Here is a 27,246-nt window from a genome sequence, read left to right as displayed (position 1 = left end):
GGGCATGCTTAATACACATTAGCTTTGGACAGCCGTCATCTCAAGGAGGCTGACGAGTGCCACTGAAACAAGTCAGTCTGTATTAGAGCCAGGTGAGGTCATGTCAGATTGAAGAAAATGACGTTTTTGTACTAAACAATCAACTACACGACTTGTTAAGATGAAGATTTTTGCTGTGTTTTAGTGGTTTTAGATGCAAAACTAATGTAGTAGTTGAGGTAGCAGTGGTACTGACAGTGGTTGCAGTGAGCGCAGCAGTTGCAGTCATATCAGTTGTCGCAGTGGCAATTATAGTGGTAATAAAGATGGCAGTGTAAAGGTAGCAGCACCCACAGTGTAGCAGTAGCAGCCTAATTGTAGTAGTAGAAGCAGTACTGCTGGTAAATAGGCCTGTCAACATCTGGCATCTGTATTGTTCCATTAAACCACAAGGTGGACAGCAGAGCACACACACACACACACACACACACAAACAAACATGCTGGACAGAGCTGGTAGTTTCTGTGACGTACTGCGCTGAAGACAGACACGGAGATAATTTGACACTGCTGAGTGCCGTGGGGTTGTCTGTGTGTCTGTGTGTCTGTGTGCTCTCCCTGTTCCCCTCACCCTCTCCATCTCTCTCTCTCTCTCTCTCTCTCTCTCACACACATGCACCTTTCCATCTTGCACAGAGCACACCAGATGAGCCTTCACAAACTATTCCGGAGAGAAATTGCGCCAGGCCTCTTACGGACAGCGAGAAAGAGAGCAGTAAGGGCACAGAGGAGGAGGTATAATGGAGAGGAGCAAAAAAAAGCAGGGACACAAGTATGGAAAAGTCCAAAACTTTAAGAGGTTTAAAACTTTTCTCCCTCCCCTCTCCTCCTCCCATCACTGCCCCCATTCACACTCATTTATCTATATAAGTACCCTTCCTACATCTCTCCCTCCCTCCTTCTTTCTCTGTCTCTCCAGCAGAGAACAGAATCAGGGTAGATTTAGCCTGGAGGCAATCCTATTTAGATCAGCTATTTTGTAATTCCTCTTTTTTTTTTTTTTTTTTGCAACAAAAATGTCCTCTTCTTGTCCCTATAGGGACATACTCCGAGCCGCAGCTACTCACAGATGGCATACACTGTATTCTTCTATGGGAATGCATGTTTTTTAAGAACAAAATAATAAATAGATAAATAAAACCTATCTTGGGACAAGCGCTGCAAATTTTAAACTATAAATACTCAGCCATGTGGCGGTGTATTTAGTGAATGTTCTCTAATGTGTCCTAAATCTTATGTTTGTTTGCTTGTTGTGTCTGTCAACAGCACAGTTTGGCCTCATGTCAACAGCAGCTATTTTTAACTTGCATCACATTAAAAATGTGTGAGACTTTACCCGGAAGACAAAGGACAACCAAGCTTTGTCCCGTGTCCTACGTGCCGTGTGCCTCTTAACCTTGTAAACCAGTTGTTTTACATATCAAAAATTTCAGAAGAGGAACCAAGTGTGCGCACATCTGCAAACATACTCAGGTCTGCACACTGCAGGCTTCAAATAAATAGTGCATGTGTCTTTTTGTTTGCCTTAAAAAGAGAATGAACTATTTATCTGGAGCCGACAGTGTTCAGACCTCCTTTAGGCCGCACATATTAAAGTATATCCAACCAGCTAGCTTTAGCTTTAGACTGGAATTACCACCTTGTAGTTGCATGCCTACACAAACCTGTTGTGTTGTAGTTTCAGTTTACAATCATGCCTGACCAGACTCATGTGTAGCTCTGACAGCTGACGATGCTTCCACTTTGGATGTTGTTGCAAAGATGCATCAATGCTTCACACACAACTTCAGCCCGGCTGCATAGATGATCTAAACAGTCACAACAGTTTCAAGATGGACACCCAAGTTTAATGTCACCAGTTCAGTATCTGACCAAATCCGCACACAGTTTCTGTTCCTGAATAGTTACCGCATAACATTATGTAACACTAAACTTGACCTTTGACCTTTGGGGTATATGATGTCGTCTCTTTATCATTTTATCGTATTAGAGATTTGTCAGAAATGTCGTCTCAATTTCATAATTGGTGTATGAATCATTGAATTATGGCCAAAAACATGTTTTGTGAGGTCACAGTGACCTTTCACTTGTGACCACCAAATTCAAATCAGTTCATTTATGAGTCCAAGTGCACGTTTGTGCCTAATTCAAAAAACAAAAAGGCTCAAGGCATTCCTCAGATATTGTGTTCATGACAATGGGACATCTGTTCGTGTGTACAAACAATCAGAGAACCTGAAAACATAAGGCCTTGGGCCCCAGCTATCTCCAGTGCAGAGGCATAAAAACACCGCTACTCCTTTCACTCATTAGAATATTATTTATGTAATGGCGACCATTTTAAACATTAAGAGATCGTTTAATGCGGCAGTTAGAGAGTTTAAGTTGTTAAAAAACACTATGTGGTAATCAAACTTGTGATTTTCTGGTTACAAAATGACCGCTCCCTACATGTAGATGAAGCCGTGGTTGAAATGCTTTCCACTTCAGCCACTAGCACTATAGTTTATAGTCATTCTGCTCCACCTCTGGATCTTTCCCCTGGGAAACACACACACATGCACACACAAGGATACACGCACACACACACACACACACACACACACACACACACACACACACACACACACAGTAACCACGATAGCCGGAAGGACAGTCCATCATTTGATTTGGACAAAGTGTTATTAAAACCCACTTAGTCCTGGCTGTAAGAGCTGTAAGCTATGGAAACTATGCAGTCTGCCGCAGGCTGCAAAAGCCAGCCCTGCAGACATCTGCTTCAAATCTGACCAAAAACTGCAGAAAGGGAGACAGAGAAAGAAAGTTTAAGACTACTGTTACTAAGACAGCATCTCTCCCATTCATTCATCATGACAGCACACTTTGTTTCATGTCATTACAGCCCTCCTTCCTCGCAAACAATCTCAACATTTCCAAACAAGCACTGTAAGCAAACTTTTGGTTTCCAAGGCAAACTGCTGCAACTAACAAGTGATGCCTGCCAGCTAAGAACAGACAGAGCTGTACATCTCCTCCCCAAGTGTAGCTTAGATTAATTCTGTAGTCTCATATCACATCTTATATCTCAATAGCTTTACAGGCACACAGCTGCAACAATTCTTAACCTCAAGCTTTCCAAAAGATATTCATAGGCAATATTCTGCGATAATGAATCGGTCCAGGGCGTTCTCAAAGTCTGCTGACAACTCCCATAAACTAGCAAGTGGCCCAAACCGTAAAAAAAGGCCAACTGCTGGAAGCTGTGAAGTTTATTGTACTCTCACTAAAGCTACGAGCCCAACAGGACTCCAGGCCACCACAACAAGGCTTCACTGCAAACACTAATTTGTGGCGACATCGTGAACACGCCCACCTCACTGTAGGAGAGGAAGAGTGGGAGAGCGACTGGTAGCCCACCTTATCGAGTGTTTCAACAGAAAACAATCATTTTGCAGCAGTCGAGTGTTTTGTGAAAAACAGTGCTTTGAAAACAGGTTGAAAACATTTTAAAAAGAGCAGTTGCATGGTAACAACACATGGCCAGACACTTCAACAGAGGCATCCATTTGATGGAAACACAAGATTTAAACAAACAGCAGCCACAGGGATCACTTGTAGTACTAAAAATGGCTTTGAATTGCGAAAATATACTGACACTGACAACATGAACCTATAAGAAAAGTACATTTGCTCTGATGCATCCCTTTAGACGTGCCTGTGTCCAACACGATGATACTGTGAGCTTGATGTCTACAATAAAAAGCTTAAATTCACCTTAAACACAGTCAGGACACTTTCACATACAAGAATACATTCTGATCACAATATCAGCATTTAGCTCATGCTGTTATTTGGACCCAACTCCTATCAATCCTCCAGAATTGTCAACATCTGAGTCAACCACTGAGTCAACATTTGAGTTAGTGTATAACACCACCAGCTCCTGTAATGATCAAACACACACAGATATGTATTCACAGCAGTGGTTTTCACCATAAAAGATTTAAAGAACAAAAGAGGACTTTGATAGGTTTGGTTCGGAGCCAAAGCAGTCAGCATTTGTACAAACATTTGGCTGATAGCTGGAGCTAATTCCCCACACTGCGAGCGGGTTAGGATTCAGAGTACAGTCGCCGGCTGTGAGCTAAATCACCACTGTGGTAAAAGAGCCCCCTGAAACATTGGTCAAATAGCAATCACGGACCTCACCATGCGTCACCATCAGATAATAAGGCCTCTGCGTCGGGCTAAGAAGAGCTTTGGTGGCTGCGGCATCTCACAGCACGGAACCTTAAATGGAGTTTCAAGTTCTTTTCACACAGAGCGAGACAACAACAAAAAAAGTCTCTAGCTGCTGGCTGCGTGAGTGGTTGCTCTGGGATGTTCTCACACAGTATAAAGCCACCAAAAGGGCAACTGGCATCTTCTTTTTAAAAAGCCTTTGTGTATCCAAATTAAGTTGACTAGATAGATGCTCCTTCTCACTGAGTCCCTGCTGCTTGTTTAATTCATGTACTGCTTCCAGCAACCAGCTCCTCTAGGTTTTCCCTTAAATGCCATCTTTAAGGAAACTTCAAGACTTTTCATTTCATTTCCATCTCCTGACATTCTGTCTGCTTAAAATTCAAACCATCAACCGTCCAACAAATATCCCAACTTCTTGGCAACTCACAAGCTAAACCTGCTGCGCTGACTGTACAGCAGCACAGAGGGAAGAGATCAATAAAACCCACAGAAAACTAAAACAGCAACAGAATCCAAAGCAAAGAAGAATAAACAGAATGATGAAGATAAAAGAAGAGAGTGAATGAGTCAAAGTAGAGACAAGGTAAAGAGGGGTGGGGGAGCATTGATTGTGTCCCCAATGAGCAGTCCGCCTCGCCGCTCATCGTGACCACCACATCACACTCACACCCTCACTTTCTCACATTTCCAGCAACATTTGCAACATCACACTGACGCAGAGCGTGAAAAAATAATCAAGAAAAACAAGCCGATAATGAAACTGCAGCTGAATAAAATTAACGCTTATGATTCTAATTTAAAGGCAGATTGATTGAACTTACAAGATCTCGTCATTTTGAAATTCCAGGATGCCGTGAGTGTCTTCGAAGTCCTCTCCGCCGCCTCGTGCTGTTCCCTCCACCGTCTTGTACGGCAGCATGACTACGCCGCGAGCCCCCGACGTTCTCAGCACCTTCACCTCCATGGTGCCAATGCTCTCGCTGACATGGAATACAGGCTCCTCAAATGTAAAGATACCGGCGTGGTCGTCGTCAAAGATGGTAACGGTAGCTGTGGCGGGTATGCCGAGGCACGCCATCGAGTCAACGTGATTAGCAGACTCGCCTTCCTCTGGCTCCTCGCCTTCTGATGTCAACATCTTGACGTTGGAGAGGTGAATCAGGAAGTTCTCATCCTCTTCAAAGATGTCGTCGTCGATGATCCCCACACGGATTTCCTTCATTGTCTCGCCAGCCTTGAAGACCACCACGCCCTCTGTGAACTCGTAGTCCGAGCCAGCGTTGGCCGTGCCGTCTTCCGTCCGGTAGTCCACAGAGATCGTTTTGCCCAAGTCGCCACCGCGTCGCACCACGTTCACCGCCACTGTGCCGCAGTTCTCAAGGCACTGGTAAGAACCGGGCTCAAAGAAGATCTTGGAGATGGGGTCGTTATCGCCAGCATCAGAGCGAACCTCGTGCATGCTGACAGCCTTTCGTGCCTGATCGGCGGCATGTTTCTTCAGGATGTTGCCAGCACCTGTCATCAGCCTGGTGGCCTGGCATCGATAGAAAGCTCTGCTCTTCTGCTGCTGGCTCAGGACTTGGTAGTTGGCAAGCTCGATGAGTTGTTCCACCTAGAAAGAGAAAACATGAAGGCACACAGACGCTGTAAAAAAGGTTTTCTCCGGCATGATCAGTGGACATGGCAGTTGTTTTAAAATGTTGCTCCACCTAAAATCCAGACGCCCGACGGCTGGTATACCCTTTATTATAGGAAAGAATGTCTTCCTTGTCAACTTGTCTTCTTATATAAGAGAACATTGTTGAACACTGTCTGGCTGAATCACAGAGTTTCATCTTGTCTGAATAAATAAGATTTAATGGTGTGTCATGTGGGTCAATCCAACATTAGAAACAATCACAGAACACTGATCTTACAATGAGTCATACCGTTACATTATGTCAACAGAAATTCCATCAACAGCGTCTGTGATTCAGTCACACTGTGGAATATGCATCAGATTATCTAAGTCTTTAAGAGGCCTAACACATCTGTACATGATGTGCCAGATGAAACATGAACAGCTTGGTAATTTCATACGTAAAGAAGTCCTCCATCAACAAGAGGAGCCAGGTTCAAGCTCCCATGACAGCAACCATCCGTCCTGCTTGGATTTCCCAGAGAAATGCACTGAATTCCTGGGTCGATCCCAAGCTTCCGTCACCATTCCTCCTTTCTATGTTGTCCTAACCTAACGAGTACTCCTCTCCTATCAGTAAATTATTGGAGGAGATGAATGAATTACATTTTCCTGGTTGGAAAAACAGCTGAGCTAATTGGAGCCTTTAAGGGTTGACTTAGAGTCAGTAAACATATAGTCAAGAATTTAACCTGTTCTTAATCACTGCTTGTGATATATTACATAAACTGCCTGTAACCGGTGAATAAACAAATCAAACATGGTAATGATCTCATTCTTTATACAGAGAAGTGGAGACTTAGCAGACAATGAAAAAGACTGGCTAGGCTTGCTGGCCAGTGGTAACATTTTATAATCACTCTGCTAATGAGTAAACTTGCCTACTTCATTCTAAGTAACATATAGATTGTGATCATGAATCGGAAGAATCAGTTCCCAACTGTTGGAAACAGCTCGAAAGTCTGTAAAATTTTGGTACACAAGTTGCCGAGTTGATGTCATATATGTAGAAACATGGCGGATGAAAGCAAATGCTCGGTTGATGGTATAAAGTTTGCAATATGGTAGCAGGTTGTAACTGTTAGTTGCTGTCCATGGAGAGTGTTCTAGATCAGTTATAAAAAAAAGTTATTTATTGGCATTATTAAGGTAGACAAATATTTTGGTAACACTTGAGTGCAGGGCTGCCAGATGGCAGAGCTTTACATCTGTCTCACAGACGACATTTTTGGCCTAATACACACTTACAAAACAATGAAGACAAAGATCAGCTCTGCACTCAGGATTTCATGTCGCTAGGCTATGATACGGTATTGGTTGTGTTTGCTGAGCAACCTCAGATGCAACTTGCTGCTATGCTCCAGAATGTTGGTACAAGCACCCAACCTCCAAGCAGTTAAAGAAGCGGCATGTGAACACCCCCTAAGGCTGCAAATCGTTAATGCGCTGTTTAAATGCTTTGAGCAATAAAATACAACATATCTTTGTAGCGTCCATATTGTTTCCACATTATGACATAAAGCTCATGAACACAATTTGGAAGAAGGTCTTCCCAACTCAGGAAATGGCACCATTTGAGGAGCATGTCAATGCAGCATAACTTTTCCTAGAGAGGGAACGCTATACAGAATGGTAAAAGATTCATTAGGAGTAGTTTCTGTTCTCTCTTTCACTATCAGGTCAGCCGGCAAAAAGGGGGCACCAGTATCGATATCTAGATCACAAATGAAAAGAGGATGTAGTGGAGAAATGAGTACCAATGTTAGAGCTTTGGGATCCAACTCATATCAGCAACAGACGTGCTGCTGCTCAGATCTACTGTACAATAGGCAGTGTTGTAGTAGCCCTAAGTAGGCATTCAATATCAAAGCACTTGATGTCGAAGTAAGACTGAGGCAAATGCTTGTTTCTGACAACAGGTTAATCGGCCTTGTTGCTAATGCACATAGAGATGGGCAAAAGTGTAAAAATGTATTTTTGCATGGAAGAAGAATTCCAGTTTGAGCAGCTTGTCTTGGTGCTTGCAACTTTGACTTCGCTTTTTTGTGTTGATCCTTGTCAAGATCACTGAGTGGAACTGTCCTTGTCACGCCATATTTGACACCTACAGTACAATATATTGTTTGTTTTTGTGTTGTTTGTTTCAAATACAGAGGTGAGCAAAGAACGATACGATACTGAAGTACGATTGGCTCTTAAGTGCGGTTTGTTTGGGCAGGTGTGAGCACAGCAAACGCACTCAGGTGTGCACCAAAACAACAGAACCAAGACCTTCTTGAAGAGGTGGTCTCGGTCCGGCTGCGAACGAACTCTGGTGCGGTTCATTTGTGTTGAGAACGTGTTCCGACCTGGATCTGAACCAGCTGCAGTCACATGACACATTGTGTGGGTTAAACATGAGCATGTCACAGTCCTGGAGGATTATTAATGTGCACCTCCTCCTGTACTGCCTTAATATGCACATTCAGCACATCCAATGCATCAAAACATTGTTTTCTAGTTGGAGCCGCGCCTCGTTTTCAAACTGTATGGTTTGACTAAAATGAACAATGACAGCAATATAGTCCACGATGAGCAGCGCTAAAATCAACCTGCGTAGTTGTCCCTCCATTGTGACATTAGAAAGTGTCACATTTATCTTGCAAGTGTACTCTTCTTCAACGTTTGCTTTACTTCCTGGATTTTTCCCACATGGAAATTCTGACCAATCAAGAGCAGCTTTCTCACACAAGGCATTTGATCTGGTCCTCTTGTAAATGCTGCTGTGAGAACACGAACCAACTCTAGGCAATTATACAACTTTGTGACAAAATGAGTCCCTGATTCAGACCAAAGCAAGACAACTCTAGGTCTGAAAGCACCTTAAATGAAGGTAATCGCCAAAATTCTTGATCCATACAGTACTGTCAGTGATCGAGGACACATGCTAGACTCAACATTACAGCTCTACTATCCTGTACACACCGACGCAATGTCTGATAACTGTACTACACTGTACCATTAGGCACAAGTATGCTCTATAAGACTCTGTGTTCACAATAAGACTCTGCAGCGATGACATAAAAACGCATTTATTATATGTTTATCATGCTGGCAGACAGACAGGCACATAGAGTATGAGTTGCCAATATTAGAACTGAAGCATCTGTGTTTATCTTTTTATTTACATATTGATATAATGGGTGCTTGGTTTGCTTTGCAATTTTCTTTTTTCAGATGTATCATTATCAAATTAATTTGAGCGCTTGCGATGAAACCTTCGCTGCACTCATCACCGTAATCACTGTGATAATGGAGGCAAATAGAAAGCGCATCATCTGTTGCTGCTTATTTTGTCACTTCGCCTCCAATACAAGAAAACACCACTGAGAAAAACAACCCAGACAGGGGCAGCAGTGACAGGATGTTTTGCTGCTACCTATGTGAGGTCCTGTTTGACTTTGTTTCTCACCTCCTTGTCAGGGTGTTTCTGCTTGAGCTCCTTCAGGATCTTGGCCATGTCTCTGCGGGTCTCCTCCTCGTCCAGATCCTTCTCATCTATATCCAAACCCAGCGGACCATCCAGGAAGTCAACACCATGAGAGTTCAGCATCTTCCCATCCATCTCAATATCCACCTTATAACAGAAAAGACAGCAGGTTAATCAGTACTATTGATTCAAGGCTTTGGATCAGTTTGTCTAATCTCAAGGCAAAACCATTTCTGGTGCTGTCATGGAGGTGAACTGGGAACTTGGTGAGTGCCTAGAACGGCCTATAACAACTATGCAAAGAAATGAAAAATGCAAGGTGTCCAAGCAGCAACGTCTGGGGCTGAAAAATGGGGCTATCGTGAAAGTGACAACAACAGCAGTTCCCCTAATGGCCAGTTGAGGCTGGCTCCAAGAGCAGGTCAGCCTTTATAAACCACCATTTTAAGAACATGTTTACAGCCTGGTACAAAAAACATTTCGGCCTCTATAGCTACGCATGCTGTGAAACCAAAGGGCAAACCAAAATCTCAGAGCACACTTGTATTTATATCTGTGCACAATAGCCTCGATTAGGCGTGTTATTACTCTTATCACCACAAGTGTTGTTTTTATTTACTAATATAAAAAACAATTGACAACCAACTATTACTCCTGAAATATTTATTGACAAAATGACTCAAGAATTCAAGTTAAACTTTTTAAAATCTGATCAAAGCATGGATAACACATCCATTTAAACAGGAAATAATGTAAGATTATGTAAAATAATGTGATGTGCCACACATTTATAATACCTAGGCGACAAATAGGTTCCCTGTGAATGTTTTTTTACTTAAATTAATTTAATTTAAATCACATTTTTTTAGGTAGAGTTTGGCCCTTTATTAGGAAATAGGTGTGTGCAACATACTCATACATTCAATTAAAAATTCATTCATACCTTTTTGTATAGGCCGTGTTTAATATTTCATTAATAATGTGTGGTCATCATAAAACTCCACAACACACCTGGATTTGCATCACGGCACATTTGAAAACCACTGCTCTAAAGGACATTCAATACATTTTTTTAAAATGTTTTGCCTGTTTGTCACAAGCAAAATAAGCATTAGTATTTTCACAGTATATGCACCACGCTAACTAAGCTAACTGCTAGTGTGAGGGTAGTCTCCTTATCTCTTCTGACTCCCAAAAACAAGATGGCGACAGCCAGGATGTCAAACACAAGACTTCAGAACGGTAGTCCACAAACCAATAGGTGATGTCACAGTGGCTATATCCATTATTTTATACAGTCTATGATGTGTCTGTAGAGTCTGTGCAAGTCATATTCAATATTACAGCTGCATTCTCTGGTTTTCTTAAATGTATGTCTGATACAAGCAGATACTGGCATCAGCTTTTATCAGACATGTTAATAATATGTCCGCCATCTGTTTGCCGCAGAGTAAAGAGCTTGTTCTGTTATTCATTGAAAGCCTGTTTTCCTTGGAGTACAGTTGTTTTGATGAAATGTCTTTTAGCTCTTTAAGCACGACGGCAATTTAAAACTTCTAAATTATTAGGCTTTCCCCTCGGGGACACTGTTGGGTTTGATTCAGTGATTTCTTTCAGCCAGAAGTTGAGATGAAAGTCCTCTTCATGTGCTAATGGAGCACTGATTCTTAATCTCATTGAACAAATGAGAGATACAGTAACACTAGTAATTTTGGGAAGAAGGAGCACAGAGACTCTTAATTTACTGAGTGGTGAATAAATGTACCGTACTACGGCACAGTGCTAAAAAATTAATTAGATGCGTGCGATGCGCTGCATAGAACATCACACGACGCCTCAGATAGTAATCAAAACAGGAAATTAAACAGTGACAATATTAGAAAGTATTTGTGTTTGCAGTAATATGCTTCATAGCATGAGTTGGCAGAATTCCATCCAGTAAAACAGATAATTGCCTCAGCTATATGTAACTCAGGAACTCACTTCCGCCGTTATCAGCTCCTTTGTTTTTTTCCACTGCATGTTTGGATGAGGACAGCTTAATTAATTTCTACTGGTCGGCTGTTCTCTAACTGATATGCCTTGGGGAGGGAGACAGAGAGCTCCCAGCATCACTAATGAAGGATTTTTAGCTTCTCAAATGCGTCATATTCCACACTAGATTAAACCTGTTCCAGAAATACCACAATCATTTTCATCATTTCTAATGTCGTCGGCATCATCACCATCATACAGTGCTGCATTTTTCCTATTGACAAACTATAATATAATGATGTATTTGAAAGGAAGTCCCTGCTTTTCAGGTTAAACATACCTAAATACTTGAGCATATTAGATTTAGCTTAAATGAAAGTGAAGACTACCCTACTAGAAGTTATATTAGTACCAGAAGTAGTGATACAAATCTCCATCGAATGACTGTTGTGATGATAATAGTAGTGGTACTAATGGTGATGACAGCAGCAGTAGTGTGTGTTTTAAAGCAACAGTTTGTAATTGCTAAAACTGTCGACGATATGCTCAAAGAAGAATGTGAGACAGATTGTCTGTGAAAAAAAATCATGTCCCTCCTTCTGTTCCTACTGCTTCGAATGGCTTTGCTTGAATCTACGGCAGCACACGGAAAACAACCAGAGCAGAGGAGTCTGTAACGCAGCTGTTTAACATGTCAGTCACTGCTCATGAAAACAAAAGACAACTGAAATTGTATATTCTAACACACTTTTATTTTTAATTCAAACATGAAACATGTGTCACTTAAATATAAAAATTGTTAACTTACTCTGTGGGGATCAGATACCTTGTAGCACTTTTAATGTCCTTTCCACACATGAATGTAATCAACAAATCAGATCTTAGGAATCTCTAATGCAGCAGTCAGCCAGGTTTACCACTGCTCGTGAACTGTGGCAAACTGTCAAACTAGGCAGCGCTGATCAAATATGAATCAAGATTTTCTTACTGCATCGCCTATCTCTCACCTCAAATGTTTTCAGACACAGATTTTAGTGTACAGTTTAGCTGTAAAATGAGAAAGTTTGCTCTGGCCGGTTGGCTGTGTTTTGTTTCAGCCTTCTGTTTGCAGCATGGTGGCCAGGTCACAAACTTTCCATTCAACAGCTAAACAGTATACTAAAATATGTTCAGGGGGGATTTAAAAAAAAAAAAAAAATTATGGCGACAACGTAGTTTCTTCCAACACTAGAATTAAGATAAAAATATTCACGAATGAAAAAACACTAATGGTCGGTGATAAGTAGTGTTTAACTTTTGACTGAACACTAAATTAAAACCCTCGGCGCACACTGCAGCACAATCAAACAGATGTGCGACTCAGAGCATCAGAAGTGTCTCTGACACCAGACTCAGAGCGGACCAGTGGAACTGGAAAATGCATATTTTACATCAATAAAATCTATTTTATCATTATTTTGAGTCACATTGTTGAAAGAATTTAGTCGTCTGTGTTCAAGCAGGATAATAGCAGGTCTCCATTGTGCGTCGGGCTTTCTATTTCCTTGTCAGAGATTTTTTCTTTTTTAATTACATGACATATAGGCTATTCTCCCTTAACTCACCAGTAAAAAATACCTTTATCCATTTCAAATATTAGGCCTACTAGTTACTACTTATATTTTTCAAGTGATTTCCCAAATTTGTTGTTAAGTTGTGATATGCCAATTGCTTTTGGCAAATCTGGCACTCTGCTTTCTGGGGGTTGTCAGGGCATATTTTAAAGTGCAACCACACATCTGATGACCTCTTGGACCTCTGCCAGCTCTGAGTGCGCGCGTCGTCAGTATCGGACTGGTGGGGGTTAGTGTTGCATTTAAGGCCTCCCCCCAAAAAAAACGGAAAAAAAGTGCAGAAACTTCGAATTTTTTTTTTCACAATCAAATCCTGTGCCATCGAAAGAAGCTTCGAAGCTTTGAATTTTTTGGGTCAGTCCTAGTTTCAACTAATGTGTTACATGATAGAACCGCTACCAGTGGAGCTATTTTAGCAGCATGTAGAGAAATTGTCGTTTTGCATCATTCCATCATTCATTCATTTTCTGTAACCCCTTATCCTGTTAGGGGTCACGGGGCGCTGGAGACTATCCCAGCTGACACTGACGAGGTCACAGGGCTGACACATAGAGACAGATACCATTCACACTCACATTCACACCTACGGACAATTTAGAGTCACCAGTTAACCTGCATGTCTTTGGACTGTGGGAGGAAGCCGGAGCACCTGGAGGAAACCCACGCTGACACGGGGAGAACATGCAAACTCATGCAATCGAGAAGCCTCTTGCTGTGAGGCAACAACGCTAACCACTGCACCACTATGGCCCCCAGGCAATGCAGTCACAGAGTCTTAATTTATGTGTCATGCCTAGTCACTGGCAGTGACGCAGTTCATGAGCAGTGATTGACCTGATTGACTGCTGCGTTAAGGAATACTTGGCTCGGATTGGTTGATTTCAGTCATGTGTGGTAAGGCCATTTAAAGTGCTACAATAGGCAGAGGGATATGATTTTTTTTGACAGATTATCTGTCTCATTTAGTGCTGTATGAGTACAGTGACAGTGTCAGCAAATATGACAAAGACATATTTTATATAAGTTATCAAGTACATAGTGCAGTGACACATTTTTCATGTATGAACAAAAAAGGTATGTTAGAATATATGATTTTATCGTTGGTCTTTTGTGAACTGCTTTAGGACAATATTAAAGGATATTTACTATTATTTTCATTATTTTGTTCTATTGATTCTGAAAATATTGTGCTCATTGGAGATTGGATTCGTGGATTCATAGATTGGAGAAATCCAATCCATGAGCCAACCTATAATGGGAATAATAATCCCTCATTGCACAGGAAAAAAAACATGTGCACAAGTAGATCGGGGACTGGGTGTTTGGGTAATAATTTTACTTCCTGCTTTGTTTTCTCTTATAAGTAGGTTTGGCTAACCTGCAGGCATGTTTAAAACCAGTCTGATTGTCTGTCTACATGCATGTTTTACCCTGTGTGCAACCACATTCCTAGGTCTCTTTACAGTTGGCCAAACCAAAGACATAACATCCAAGTTGTAATAAACTAGAAAGCTTTAAAGATAAAAACAGTCTCTGGAGTCTAACAGTGTTGCAGGAAGCTTCTATCATTTGAGCTCTGCTGCAGCAGTAATGGGGGCAATACTATTAAAAAGTATCAGTGTTTGTTGTAGTAGTGGTACTGAGCATACCTTGGAAGGAAGTGGGCGGTCTCCCTCTGTCTCGATGATCATGCCACGCTGCTTGCCAGTGCGGTAACGCTTGTACACATACTTGTAGAACAGCAGGCGGCGGTCGGCCACCCAGGCGAACACCACACAGATGGGGAAGAAGAGGAACGTGAGCAGCCCCTCCCACACCTGCACAACGCCAGGTGAGATCACAGACAGGATCAGGTAGAGCCAAATGTAGGCGAAGATACTCCAGGTGGCCGTGACAAAGAAGACGCGGAGGTGCTTGACCTTCCTCGTCTCGCCGTCGGGCACGACGTACACACAAAGCCCGATGATGACAAACATGTTGAATGCCGCAGAGCCCACAATGGTGGAGGGGCCCAGTGCACCAGCGTGGAACCCGTGACCTACGACTTCTATGACAGACAGCAGGATCTCCGGAGCTGAAGAGCCGAGAGCCATGAGGGTGAGATTGGAGACGGTCTCATTCCAGATCCGAACGGTGGTGGTGGTGGTTTCCCCGTTGGGTTTCTTGATCGTGATCTCCTTTTCCTGCGATGTGATGACCTCTATTGATGCCATGAAACGGTCCGCGATGATCGACACGCCCAGGAACATGTACACCAATGCCACAAAGTAAACTGTAGCCCGAGCCACTTTGTCGCCAAATGACGGGTTTTGGGGCTCCCAGATAGGCAGGACCACACCCTTCTCGCATGACTCAGCCTTGCTGCACTCAGTTTTATTAGTGGACACCGCCGAAACAGAGCCACCCAAGGTCTGCTCAGGGGCAGCACCAGCCAATGAGGGTTGGAGCTCAAGGAGGAGAATGACCGTGACGACTGCTAGCCTCAGGGCAGGGGACAGGAGGGAGGAGTGATCCCAGCGACCCATGTTGACGCCCAAACCGGTACTGTGAGGTGACGATTAATGAGGGTGTTAAACCTTGAAAGAGAAGAGAGAAGAATTCAGATTAGACCATTGTAAATGAATATTGTTAAGACAGTGACATGTTTGGATGAGGGAGTTGGTTCGATTGCTTCCTTTAATTTGAATTTTCATTGCAGTATTCATATTATTTCAAGATTTAGGATGATATTTATGTAAACTAGAGGCATTTGGGTTGAACCTGCCATAGGTCTTTTGGCACTTGACTTTAGGACATCATTTTATATCAACAACTTTGTTTAGAAGCTGTGTGTGCGCTTACATATTCGTTAAATTTCCAGTAAATGCTGATACAGTCAAAGGAAATCAGTCCGAAAAAACACACTTTAATGTCACCTTTACAGACTGAAAAGCAGTGTGGTTGCTCTCTATACTTGATGCTTTAGAAAAATTAAAAAATAAACAGCCCAGTTCACTTCAGGGCCGCGATGAACCTCAAAACCACAAAAATGAAAACATATGTTTCAGGTAAAATGTTTGCTTAGCTGTTTGGGGGCAGCAAGTTCAAATAACCACGCCAAAGATAAACTCCAGCTAAGAAGCTCAACACTATAGATTTCCGAGGAGCAGCTTCTGAAATCTCTCTGCAACATTCCTGCAGCAATAATACCCTGCTGTTCCTCATGCAACCCGGCCAGGAGTGGCTCTCTGAGATAACAGTCTGGCTGACTTCTGTCAACAACGCTGGCTTGTGAATTAGGTTACTGTAATTACTGGCTCTGAAGCCCGACAGCCATCACTTGAAGGTAATTTTGTATTCCAATTTGTATTTTTTTAAAAGTGGTTGGTAAGATAAAGATAAAGCTACCAGGAAAAAAGGTCTGCACAGCTACTCATGGCCTCTAAAATTACCTCAAACTTTTATCAATCCCTTGTAGTTTTAAGTCTTGAGAGACACAGTATGTAACATCAAACGCCTCAGAAGCATTCATTCCAGATCTGCTGTACAACATTGTGTCTATTTTTTGGCATTTCAGCTTTTTTGTCAACCAGCTTATCAATTCATCAGCTAACCATTAAAGCTACAGTCGGTTACTTTTAAAAAATAAATAACCTTTTTGTCCTATTTGCTAAAACTATCGCTATTTCCTGACAGTAACACATGACACAGATAATCTTTGAAAAAAATAGGTCTCTCTGGCTCATTCTCATGCTCCTGATGACATTGGCAAGAATCCACAGCACCTGAACAACAACAACCAATCGGAGCCAGGAGAAGTCTCTAATGCAGTGTCAATCACTGCCTGTGCACACACTGCCCTGCCAACAACAGCGTTCATAGCAAAAACAAATAAACCCAAGAAGATCCTCGTCTGTCTTCTACTGAAACTTAAAGTGAGAGCTGGTTCTCTGTCATCAGTCTTCTTCCGTTTACTTGTCTTTGCCGGGAATGCTGTTGCGGCAGAGGAGAGATGGACAGTTTTTCTACTTGCTGGTGGTTGTTTCTTAGCTATTGTGTTTGAGAGGCTCTTCCTGGATCACTGTATCTATGGCATACCCTACGCCGTAGCCTGACATGCAGCTCCCCAGAAATGTAACTACACATCACGGCAACGCAGACTTCCCGGCTATTTTTAAGCTGAAACCATTTTCCTCAGTGGAAACGAAGGTTTTATTTACTCACAGATACGAAACAATAAACTGTAAGGACAATAAAGCCTCCACAAAAATAGCATTTTAAGTCTTGTGTGTGATTTATCCTGGCTTCATGTGAGTAAGGGAAATCTACGGTCCTCAGTAAGCTAATTTATACAATGTAAAATGCCATAGGCTTGTGCTAATGACGTTAGCATGTTATATTTGTTTGGAAAATGTGTTTAGTATAAGACAGTTGTTTTGTCGGTGAAACTTGTGAGTTGTAATGAGCCCAAATTTTGTAACGTTCCCTTTGTTAAATGTTACTGTGAAAAGTCTGCTAGCTGCTAGGCTAATTTATACAATGTAAAATGCCATAGGCTTGTGCTAATAACATTAGCATGTTGTATTTGTGGGGAAAATGTGTCCAGATAAAGACAAGCGTTTGTCTGTGAATGCTGCGAGTTATAGTGAAGCTGATTTGTGTACTTGTGTTTGAAACGGTCTCTATTAGGCCATGTTTAATGTGTGTTTTTAATTGTGCACTTCACAGAAACCACACCGCCAACTGGTGTTTTGGAGGTTTTGAAGCAAATATGACATAAAGACATATTTACAATAGTTACCTACTAAACCTTTAACTCCACTCAAAACTTTGTGATAAACTGTTTTGATGTATACTCAGATTTTGCCTTCCTGCACTAAACTGTTTGCATTGTGTAGACATGGGTCTTACTTTTCTCTGACCATGTGAACTGGCAGAACCACTAAAACATTTGTGTCACATTTCCTGTTGTTTGCCTACTTATTTTACAAAAACCCCACTGCTCTAACAGCATTTTAAGTGCAGTGAGGAGGATATTTTGCCATAACTAGGCCACTATCTGAGAGACCACAAAACCCCAACAGTGAGACTTCAAATCAGTCACTCAGTTTCCATGTGATTGCTTCCACACAAACATAAAAGAGGCAAAATTTAATGTAGAGGAAACACAATTAACTTAGAATCAATTTCAATGAAATAAAAGTGTCCCTGTAGCCCAACACATACTCAGTGCAGTTACGACTTATAACAAGCTGATTGCACATTGTTGGGTCATTTTCCATGGGGAGAGTAATCCATCTGTACAGAATTGGTATGGTTATGAGACTAGACCATGCACAAAGTACTCACATTTTTGTGCAATTAAAACTCTGTGCTCCCGGTATGAAGGTGAACAAGTGTTTGTATTCGGGCAGAGCAATAATCATGATAATAAACTTTATACAGCTCTTTGCAAAGCACAATCATGAGGTACTTTACAGAAGGAAGAAGCAGATACGTTCATGAGCATTCCCTCATTGTGCTGACCGAAAACATAATCTGGACAATATTGTAAAAGATATCTAGGATACAAAGTTGCCTGGAGAACCAGTAGCTACACTGTGGTACCTAAGGGATCAAGACAACTGCAAGTCTGACTGTGCAATAAAGTATTTCTACAGTTATCAGCAGGAAGTTATAATCAATGCCAGAATGCGCAGGGAGTCAATATGCTTGGTGGTCTTTGATGGGGAAAAGGAAGCATACAAAGAGAAAGGCATTTGGGTGATTCAATTCAATGTCTCAGCAAAACTTTCTGAGACATGCACACATCCTCCTCTGAGGTTTTAGGGATAAATCAAAAAATGCAAATACTCCTTTCAGTGCAGCCACATTTATGGAATAACAGAGCATCCAGACAGATTTTGAATGAGTGTGCCCATGTATCCTCTGTGGAGCTGATACGCCTACAAGCAAAGGAGAGAATGGAAGACTGCCTGACGTTTTTTATGCTGTGTGGAACAGTACACATGGCATGGTGTATACAGAGGTAGAGCTGGCTGACTGTTTTGGACCACATTACATGCATTTATTGTTGGTATTGTTTAACTATAGGATATGTAAGTGGGCTGATATATGTATCTGTATACACATTGGTTTATTTGATTTTATTTACTCTTAAGCAATAGTGTTGACATAACATGAAATTCTAAGATCTGTTAGGATAGGTCTAAGGCAGGGGTAGGCAACCTGCAGCTTTGGAGCCACATGCAGCTCTTTAGCCCCTCTCCAATGGCTCCCTGTGGCTTTGACCAAAAGTTATGTTTTGCCGAACATCAAGAGCAGTGGCTTGTCTTGAGTCTCCTCAGCAAAGCTAGTCGTGAATTCCAAATCCAGAGAGGAAAAGTCTTGGGAGGAAAATATTAAATGTAATAGTGCATAGACAGATTTGTTTACTTTCGCTGCAAGGTACAAAATATTCATAAATACCAAACTGCAGAGTAGCCATTGAATGGTAAAACATATTAATGATTAAACCTGTAAGTAATGTTGATAAGGTAATTTAGATTTAATAAGGCTGTGTTATTTTCAGTAAAAGGCTCAAATATTTTTTGCAGCTCCAGACAGATTTAATTACATTTTTGGCTCTTCTGGTACTAAAGGTTGCTGACACCAGGGCTAGGCAATACTTCAACACTATTAATGATCAGCTTTAAGTAGAATCGAGATCATGTGATCAGTGACAAAAGTCATGAGAATTTATCCTGAGTTGAACATGAATATCTGGACCAAATTTCATGGCAGTACACCCCATACTTGTTGGGACATTTGAACTCAAAATTAATCAAAAAATGCCAGCCTTTTGGTCACAGTAGAGGAAATATCTTCCCTAAAATGAGTAGGGATTATCCTCTGGGGACAATGAATGTCAGTACAACAAATTTCACAGCAATCGATCAAATAGTTGTTGAGATATTCAATCCTGACCCAAGTCATGGACAGAACTACCAACACTGCCATATCTGGAACCATGCCTTTAGCAGGCCTAAAAATATAATTTTAACATTGTTATAATGATATTAAATATCATCCAGTCAGTGATGGTGAAAGTGGGGGTTTACACTTGGTTTTCAAAACTAGAAGAATGCCATATCAACCTCACACACAACTATAAGCCCTTTTCAAACATAAAGTCCATCCCTGAAACATTTCATTTCATTTGATGAAGATTCTCAGTCATCCAGGTCATGGTTTCTTCAGTGGTATATCGTAGGCAACTGGACATGTTTGACTCACTAGCTTAACTCGAGCAAGTCCAGTACCCTACAGTATGATATAGCACTTAAGTTTACCTGAACCATTTCCTGCATTAGGTCATGTTTGAATGGGAGCAAGTAGATTTTTGGGGAAATCTGTACCACCAATTTGCCACCTCAAGACCGAATAAGATTTCAGGGAAAACACTGATAGGGCTGGGTTGTGAAGGAAAGCAGTAACATTGCAGGAACAAGCATGCATGTAAAGGGTTATGTCCATCTGATGAAAGACGCCTTTATGTGGAGCAAGTGAACCAATCACAAGACTTTGCTAATGACGTATATGAATCCACGATTTATTTACCCTTTAGCATTTATGCTGATGCTTTTGCAGGTGATTACTTGTCCCGCAAACTCATTGAATATTAAATACATAGCAAGAACTCTGGCTGCGAACAAAAACAGCTCCTCATCTGCTATGTTAAAAAAATAATAAGAGACGTCTTCCATTGCGTACACGTAGATCCGGCCTTGCCCCATATTCTCCTTCCTAAGTCTTGCATTACTGCCATCTGCTGGACTGTCCCTTGCCCCATCTATTCAGGTGTTGCCATGGCATGTGTGAAAGGGTGAAAGACGGAAATGTTCCTGAATGTTGTGCATATGCAAACAGTGAAGTCACTAGCGGTGCCTGAGGGTTAACCCAGTAATTTAGCGGAAATTATGTGTGAAAGAGCCCCTGCTAGAGACCTGTTGACGCCGTATGTCAATTAACAAAAACTATACAAGTACTTTACAGCAATGACTGTATTCTTGTCAACATCCTTGTTTCTATCTGTACAGATTATTTCACCACCTATTGTTCGAAAGAACCCATATCATGTTTTTCTTCATCCATTTCTGTCTGGCAAACACACATGACGGTCAGTCCCCTCTTTACTCACCCTCACATCTGCATAGACAGTTACCCAGGATCAAACTTTACCCCTTTGTAGACCTTTTAGTGAAAGTGCTGCTGCACACACACACGAAGTAATCCTTTTAATCAGGGATCAATAACAAGAACCAAGACCTGAAACAAAGACCAGCTTAGAACTCTCCTCAAACAAGCTTCTTCCTCATCCCTGCATGCCAACATCCATTTCCCAATAATTAATTGTTCACGCTCTTACATGCAGACGCAGCACAATTTATCTGACATCAATAGCTACATCAGTACTCTCCTGCTTTTCTTTCCAAACACAATGCTCATTATAGATGAAGCTGTAAATCCCCGAACAATATGAATCACATTTTCTCTCACATTACATGCAGCGAAGCTCGGGAGCCGTGGGCCCTGACACTATTAAAGCTAAATGAACAACACAGAATCCATTTCCACAGGCTACGGAGTCAATGTGAAAATGTTCATTCAATATATTATACGTACTCTGGAAACTATGTTTGTGTGCCGTGGCTAATGTTGTTGACAGCTACTTACTGTATGAATCAGTTGCAGTGTAATGCATAATCAGTCCACCAATGGTGAAGTTACAGTAAAGATTTGGTTTAAATAACGGTGACAAGTGTTCAGCTTGACTGCTGTGTTGGTGTGTGCCGAGCGGGCTCAGCTGTGGTGTGGGAGCTTTTCCTTTTAGTGTTAAGAAAATCAATTCCAAACAAAACTACATGCCTAATTAATTAAATTTCAATTCAGTATCCTCACGACCAAACAGCTTCCTCCAAGCTAACGGGATCTAGGGGCTCTTTGCCTTCTATGGCCTTTTCACGTGGTCACACAAGGCTTTGTGTGGCATTTCCAAGAGATCAATAATTCAGTGTGCTATGGGATTTGGTAGTTTTCACTTAAGGATGTCATTTTTCTAACAGGCTGATGGCTAAAGAGCAAGCCAGCTGCTCTATATATAATAGTGTGTCTTCTGTTGCGTCTCTACAGGTGATGCCCATAAAACCTTGGAATATAGAAACTGTTGTAGCAGGAAATCAAATGTTTAAAATAGAGGATGGGTTAAACTGAAATGTATTCATGGAAATGTAGTCAGTGAGAGGGTAATGTGTGTATAAAAATATAACATCCTATTAAAATGTGAAGATGACTCTACAACCCCTCTGACTGTCACCCTCGCTGTGACCCCCACCCACCTGTGCGTCTTTATATCAAAGAGAAAACCACATTAAAATGAGACTAGACATTAAAAAGATTCGTGGCAGCGGCTGGAGCCTAATAGATTCACCGCGGGTCGGAAAACTGGCAATTTATACCTCATGCTTTAAGTTCTTTTGTTGTGTCAGCTCTTTCAAACAGCAGCTAATATGAGAAAGTACATTTGTCACCACAGGAGGCAACCTTTGGGCTATTTCATGCAGGGAATATGCTGCAAGACTGAAGATATCTCATGCAAAAGAAAAAGTTTTGAAGTTTTGGGACACACTTGTTTTCCTTCTTGATAAGAGTTAGATGAGAAGATAGACACCACTCCCATATCTGTCCATTAGATATGAGGCTACAGCCACAAGCTAATTAGCTTAGCTTATCTTAGCATGAAGACTGGGAGCAGGGGGAAACAGCAAGCCTGGCACTGTCCAAAGGTGTCCACTGTGACAAGTTGTGGATGGTACCAATAGAACCGTTCTGTACCGTCCCCATGTTTGGTCCCCCCTCTGTTGGGGTACCTAGCACACAGATCTGGTACTAAAAGGTGGAGCTGTGAACACTGCAGTCTGATTGGTCAATAGAGGACGGTCACTCTGCTCAGGGCTGAGCTGTGTCTGGTTTTGAGGCTCATGTAACCACTGTTCATACTGTGGAGAGTTTTATTAGTAAACTGTAACTATAAAATGAAAGGATGTTTGCTGCCTCTCACAGCAGCTGGAGTCTGAGAAAAATAATTCACTGGGCCGACTGCCGGCAACTTTTAAGGTGGAACGTTAACTTGTAACGTTACTCAATGCATGAGGTGACGACATGAATCAATCAGCACACCTTAAATTTCACTGGGACAACTTTGACCATCACTTTAGTTTTTACATGACATACACTTTTAGTAAGGAGTGGATCTTCAAGCTTTTATATATAATAATTTTAGCCAGATTATGTGAACTGCAAATATTCTAATCCTCACTCTGAGAAATAAAAGCATCGTGGAGTGTTGTTCCTGTGGGCTACGGCAACCCTAACCCCCTGAGCTTGCCTGAGAAGGACTAGATGCACAAACCTGCTATTTTTAAATATCACTGCAGCCTGTTTTATTTTGTTCTGAAAACGTCTGCATGCAGCCTCGTTCTGTGAACGATAAACAAGGTGCAGACTTCCCTCTGTGTCACTGGTAATGAAGAAATACAGTGAGTACTGGACGAAGCAGTGAGTGACAACAACCCAGTGGACCTAGGGTCTAGGTACCATGTCTGAAGGGTTACTTTTGGTTCCAAAGGTACCATACCGAAGTGTTTGGCGGAAACAGGGCTTAATTAACAGGTTAAATCTAGTAAGTTTAATCAGTGCAAATGGTAGATTACTATTTAATACATAAGATGTTGAACTCTGGGAGCTGTGCGGGTTTAAAATTTCCCTCTCAAGAGGAGCACTTATGCTCATTAGATCATGTATCATACCACACAACAGAGAGGCATTTTAATTACGACTCTCAGGCTTTATTGCTAATTATCCCCATTTTTTAACTCTGTAATGATCCAATCAAACAATAATCAAAGCTGATTAATTTTATTGGGGCTGTTTTGATGGGCCTGTGACCCTGAAGAGGATAAATGGGAAAAGAAAATGAATGGGCTAATAAATAATTTGAGATGATAATGCCACAGGAGGTATTAAAGTCCTCACACAAACAATCTGAGGGTGAAGTTGCTGTGTATTTGTGGTTGTTTTCCAGCTGGTTTGGGAATTAACACCAGCAATCCACCACTTGCTGTACAAGACTTCCTACCTGCATTTGCATCTCCTACTTATTCTCACAATACAGTGATTGGTTAAAAGGGAGCTAATACGGTGCATGTTTTATTACAACATGCTGTATTGTAAGTATCAGCGCAGCAATATAAAACTCAGCTCGTATATTAACCCAGAGTCTGTGCTCTGCTTTCTGTTCCTTGCTCTGTTTCTTCTCAGCAGCTTGCTTAAAATTCATCCTCACGGACAAAAGTCCTTGATAAACCTTGCTTACACAATCCTGATTGCTTTACACTTTATCAGGAGATTACACTTCAGATGGCTTCAGATCATTACCTGTTCTGTTTATAGTTCCGTTTTTGCCGTGTGAGTGCGAAACATATCCTGCGGGAATGACTGATTGTTCTCTCTCTGCACAAGAACCATTACCGGCTATTTGATAAAGGAAAAATTGATGCCCTGGATGGTATCAGCACTAAACTCAAGGGTGTATGTTTACGCGTGTGCTGTTAACACGACAGAGGCTTAGTCGCTGAACAGTGGCTGCTATTTTGGATTTTGTAATTGAACTATCAGGTTTCAGAATATCCCGCCATGATTTCCCCTCGTGTTATGACCTCAAAAACTTGGCTCCGTTTCAAGAGGAGCACAACGTGAGACGAGCCAACCCAGCTTCAAAAAGAGAAAAGAAAAAGGTAGACACACACACACACACACACACACACACACACAAACTGCACTGCTGAATCTTTCTCCCCAGAGGCAAAAACAAAAGCATAATACATAAAGTTAAGCAAACCAAAACCATGTGCTTCACTGAGGCAAGCCGTTCCCTCCCTGCCCCAATACTGTCATTCCTCGGGAGCCTCTGACGGCAGCACCCAAAGGTGCCAAGAAGGCAGCTGATTAGACCAACATGCAACAGAGAGACAGAAAGAGGAAGACAGGGGGAACGTATTTGACATGACTTTCTGCATACAATAAGTGGATGTTGATCAGAGACTGAATCATGCTGGGAAACTACAGAGGTGATGTTGGGGTAAAATAATTTAAAGAGCCGTAGCTGTTGAACACGAGCATGCCAACAAAAATAAACCTGTGTGTTCCAGGAGAACACAGAGCTCTGCTCCGAGGATCAGCCTGTCGGAGGTGCATTTTCCTCTCCACGGGGCAAGAGGCGATGATAGAGAAATGTAAAACACTGAGTGAATGAGTGGCTAAAAGCATAATATGGAAAAGCAAATAGAAAGGACAGAGGAGGGGAGGTAAAGAGAGAGAGTGAAGGAGAGGGAGGCATCTGAGGAAAAGCAAGACAGATGGAAAGAAAGAGCGGTATCCTATTATGCTCTCACCTCTCCTAATAAAATAAAACCAAAGGGATATTCCACTGTAACGTAATGTACTGTAACGTACACACACACACACACACACACACACACACACACACTATAGCCGCCGCAAACAACTGAAGATTAATGGTCTGCATTCACTGTCATTACAGCGATGTTGAGCTCCTTTAGCCTGGATCTGCCTTACAGCCGATCCTACAGCCAGGATGCCCTCATATCATTAGGCTACACTTGGAGTGGAGGAAAGGATCAGACTGGAACTGCACTACACCGGGCTGTTTCCTACAGTCTGTCACTCTGTCTGTGTATCTGGGATGTGACAAGGAACGTGAACACGCGGAAGGCTGATGGCGAGATACGAGAAACGAACAGGATACAGAGGAAAATCATTTTAAAAACTTAAAAGTCAAATAAATCACTTCCCCTTATCTGCACTGCTCCATTCATTCATGGGAGAGGAGGCAGCCAAAGGCAGGCAATCATCCTCAAACTAACCTCATAGAAACCCTCCTTCGAGGGGTGGGTGGTATAATCAGTATGGGCAGAGATATCGGCTGTGATGACGAAGTCCGCCCCCTTCAGTGAGCCCTGCGTCCACTATCATCTGCAAGTCAGTCGCTTTTCTCAAAGAGCATTTCTATCATCAGCCTGTCTGAAAACCTGAAACATGTTCTCTTGGTATCTGCTTCTGCACAGGACAGCACAATATGCATTCAACAACATGACACGGGCAAACTGTCAGAGGCTAATGGAAGCTTCATGTTTTTCCCTCCCTGCTCTTGATCTCAAAAACTGAAATATGCACAAAAGTTTGACATCATGCCTGCACTCAAAGCTGCACTAGTCAATATTTCTGTATTGTCAATGGACCAAATGAGAGTGTGTAAGATGGCAAACCCACAGAAAATTATTGCTACCTACAGCTCAGAGCATTTTGGTGGCCTTCAGCTCCTTGTTTTGGTTTTACAGCTCACAACTTTGCCATTTTCGTTCACTCTTAAGCGGGATTTATACTTCTGCTTCGATTCGGCGCCATACCCTACGGCCATAGCCTGACGTGCACCTCCCCAGAAATGTAACTACACGTTGCAGCGACAGGAACTGCCCATTGGTCCGACATCCCATTGTTCAGACCATATTAAACTCATTGTTCCGAAGTCCCGTTGTTCCGAAATCATCATGATGCCCTGTGGTTAAGGTCTGGTTAGGTTAAGGCACAAAAACCACTTGGTTAGGGTCAGGAAAAGATCATGGTGTGGGTTAAAATGAAAAAGAAAGTGACAAACACATAAGCTGTGAGCCTGCTTCACCTCAAGCCTTTCCCAGCTGACCCAGAGCCGGTCGCGGTGCACCATCAAGGTAGAAATACGCCCGCCAGGAGCCGTTCAGCACCGCGGACAGTCGGACTAATGGGATGTCGGACCAATGACATGGACCCGCGGCGACACAGAGCTGAAACCATTTCCCTCAGAGGGAACAAAGGTTTCATTTACTTTTACTTCACAGATAAGAAACAATAAATTGTGAAGACAATAAAGCCTCCACAAAAATAGCATTTTAAGTCTTGAGTGTAATTTATCCTGGCTTCATGTGAGTAAGGGAAATCTCTGTTAGCTGCTAGGCTAATTTATGCAATGTAAAATGCCATAGGCTTGTGCTAATAATGTTAGCATGTTACATTTGTTTGGAAAACGTGTTAAGTATAAGACAGCTGTTTTGTCAGTGAACCTTGTGAGTTTTAATGAAGCCGAAATTTGTGACG

At 41.9% G+C, this 27,246-nt stretch overlaps 1 protein-coding gene across 2 annotated transcripts in view; it reads right to left on the bottom strand.

Moving 5' to 3' along the window:
• Positions 1-27,246, bottom strand: part of slc8a1b (solute carrier family 8 member 1b) — a 211,994-nt gene that overhangs the window by 180,419 nt on the left and 4,329 nt on the right. For both annotated transcript variants that reach the window (XM_049600990.1, XM_049600989.1), the window contains exons 2-4: positions 14,667-15,593; positions 9,413-9,577; positions 5,105-5,895 (exon numbers count right to left, since the gene is read on the bottom strand). In XM_049600990.1, coding sequence (XP_049456947.1) covers positions 5,105-5,895; positions 9,413-9,577; positions 14,667-15,542 — 1,832 coding nt within the window. In that variant the 5' untranslated portion in view covers positions 15,543-15,593. The remainder of the gene's footprint in view (positions 1-5,104; positions 5,896-9,412; positions 9,578-14,666; positions 15,594-27,246) is intronic.

The sequence above is a fragment of the Epinephelus fuscoguttatus genome, linkage group LG16 (assembly GCF_011397635.1).
Source record: "Epinephelus fuscoguttatus linkage group LG16, E.fuscoguttatus.final_Chr_v1".
Classification (NCBI taxonomy): domain Eukaryota; kingdom Metazoa; phylum Chordata; class Actinopteri; order Perciformes; family Serranidae; genus Epinephelus; species Epinephelus fuscoguttatus.
The sequence above is the reverse complement of the archived record's forward strand: the minus strand, read 5'-3'. Positions and strand labels throughout refer to the sequence as shown.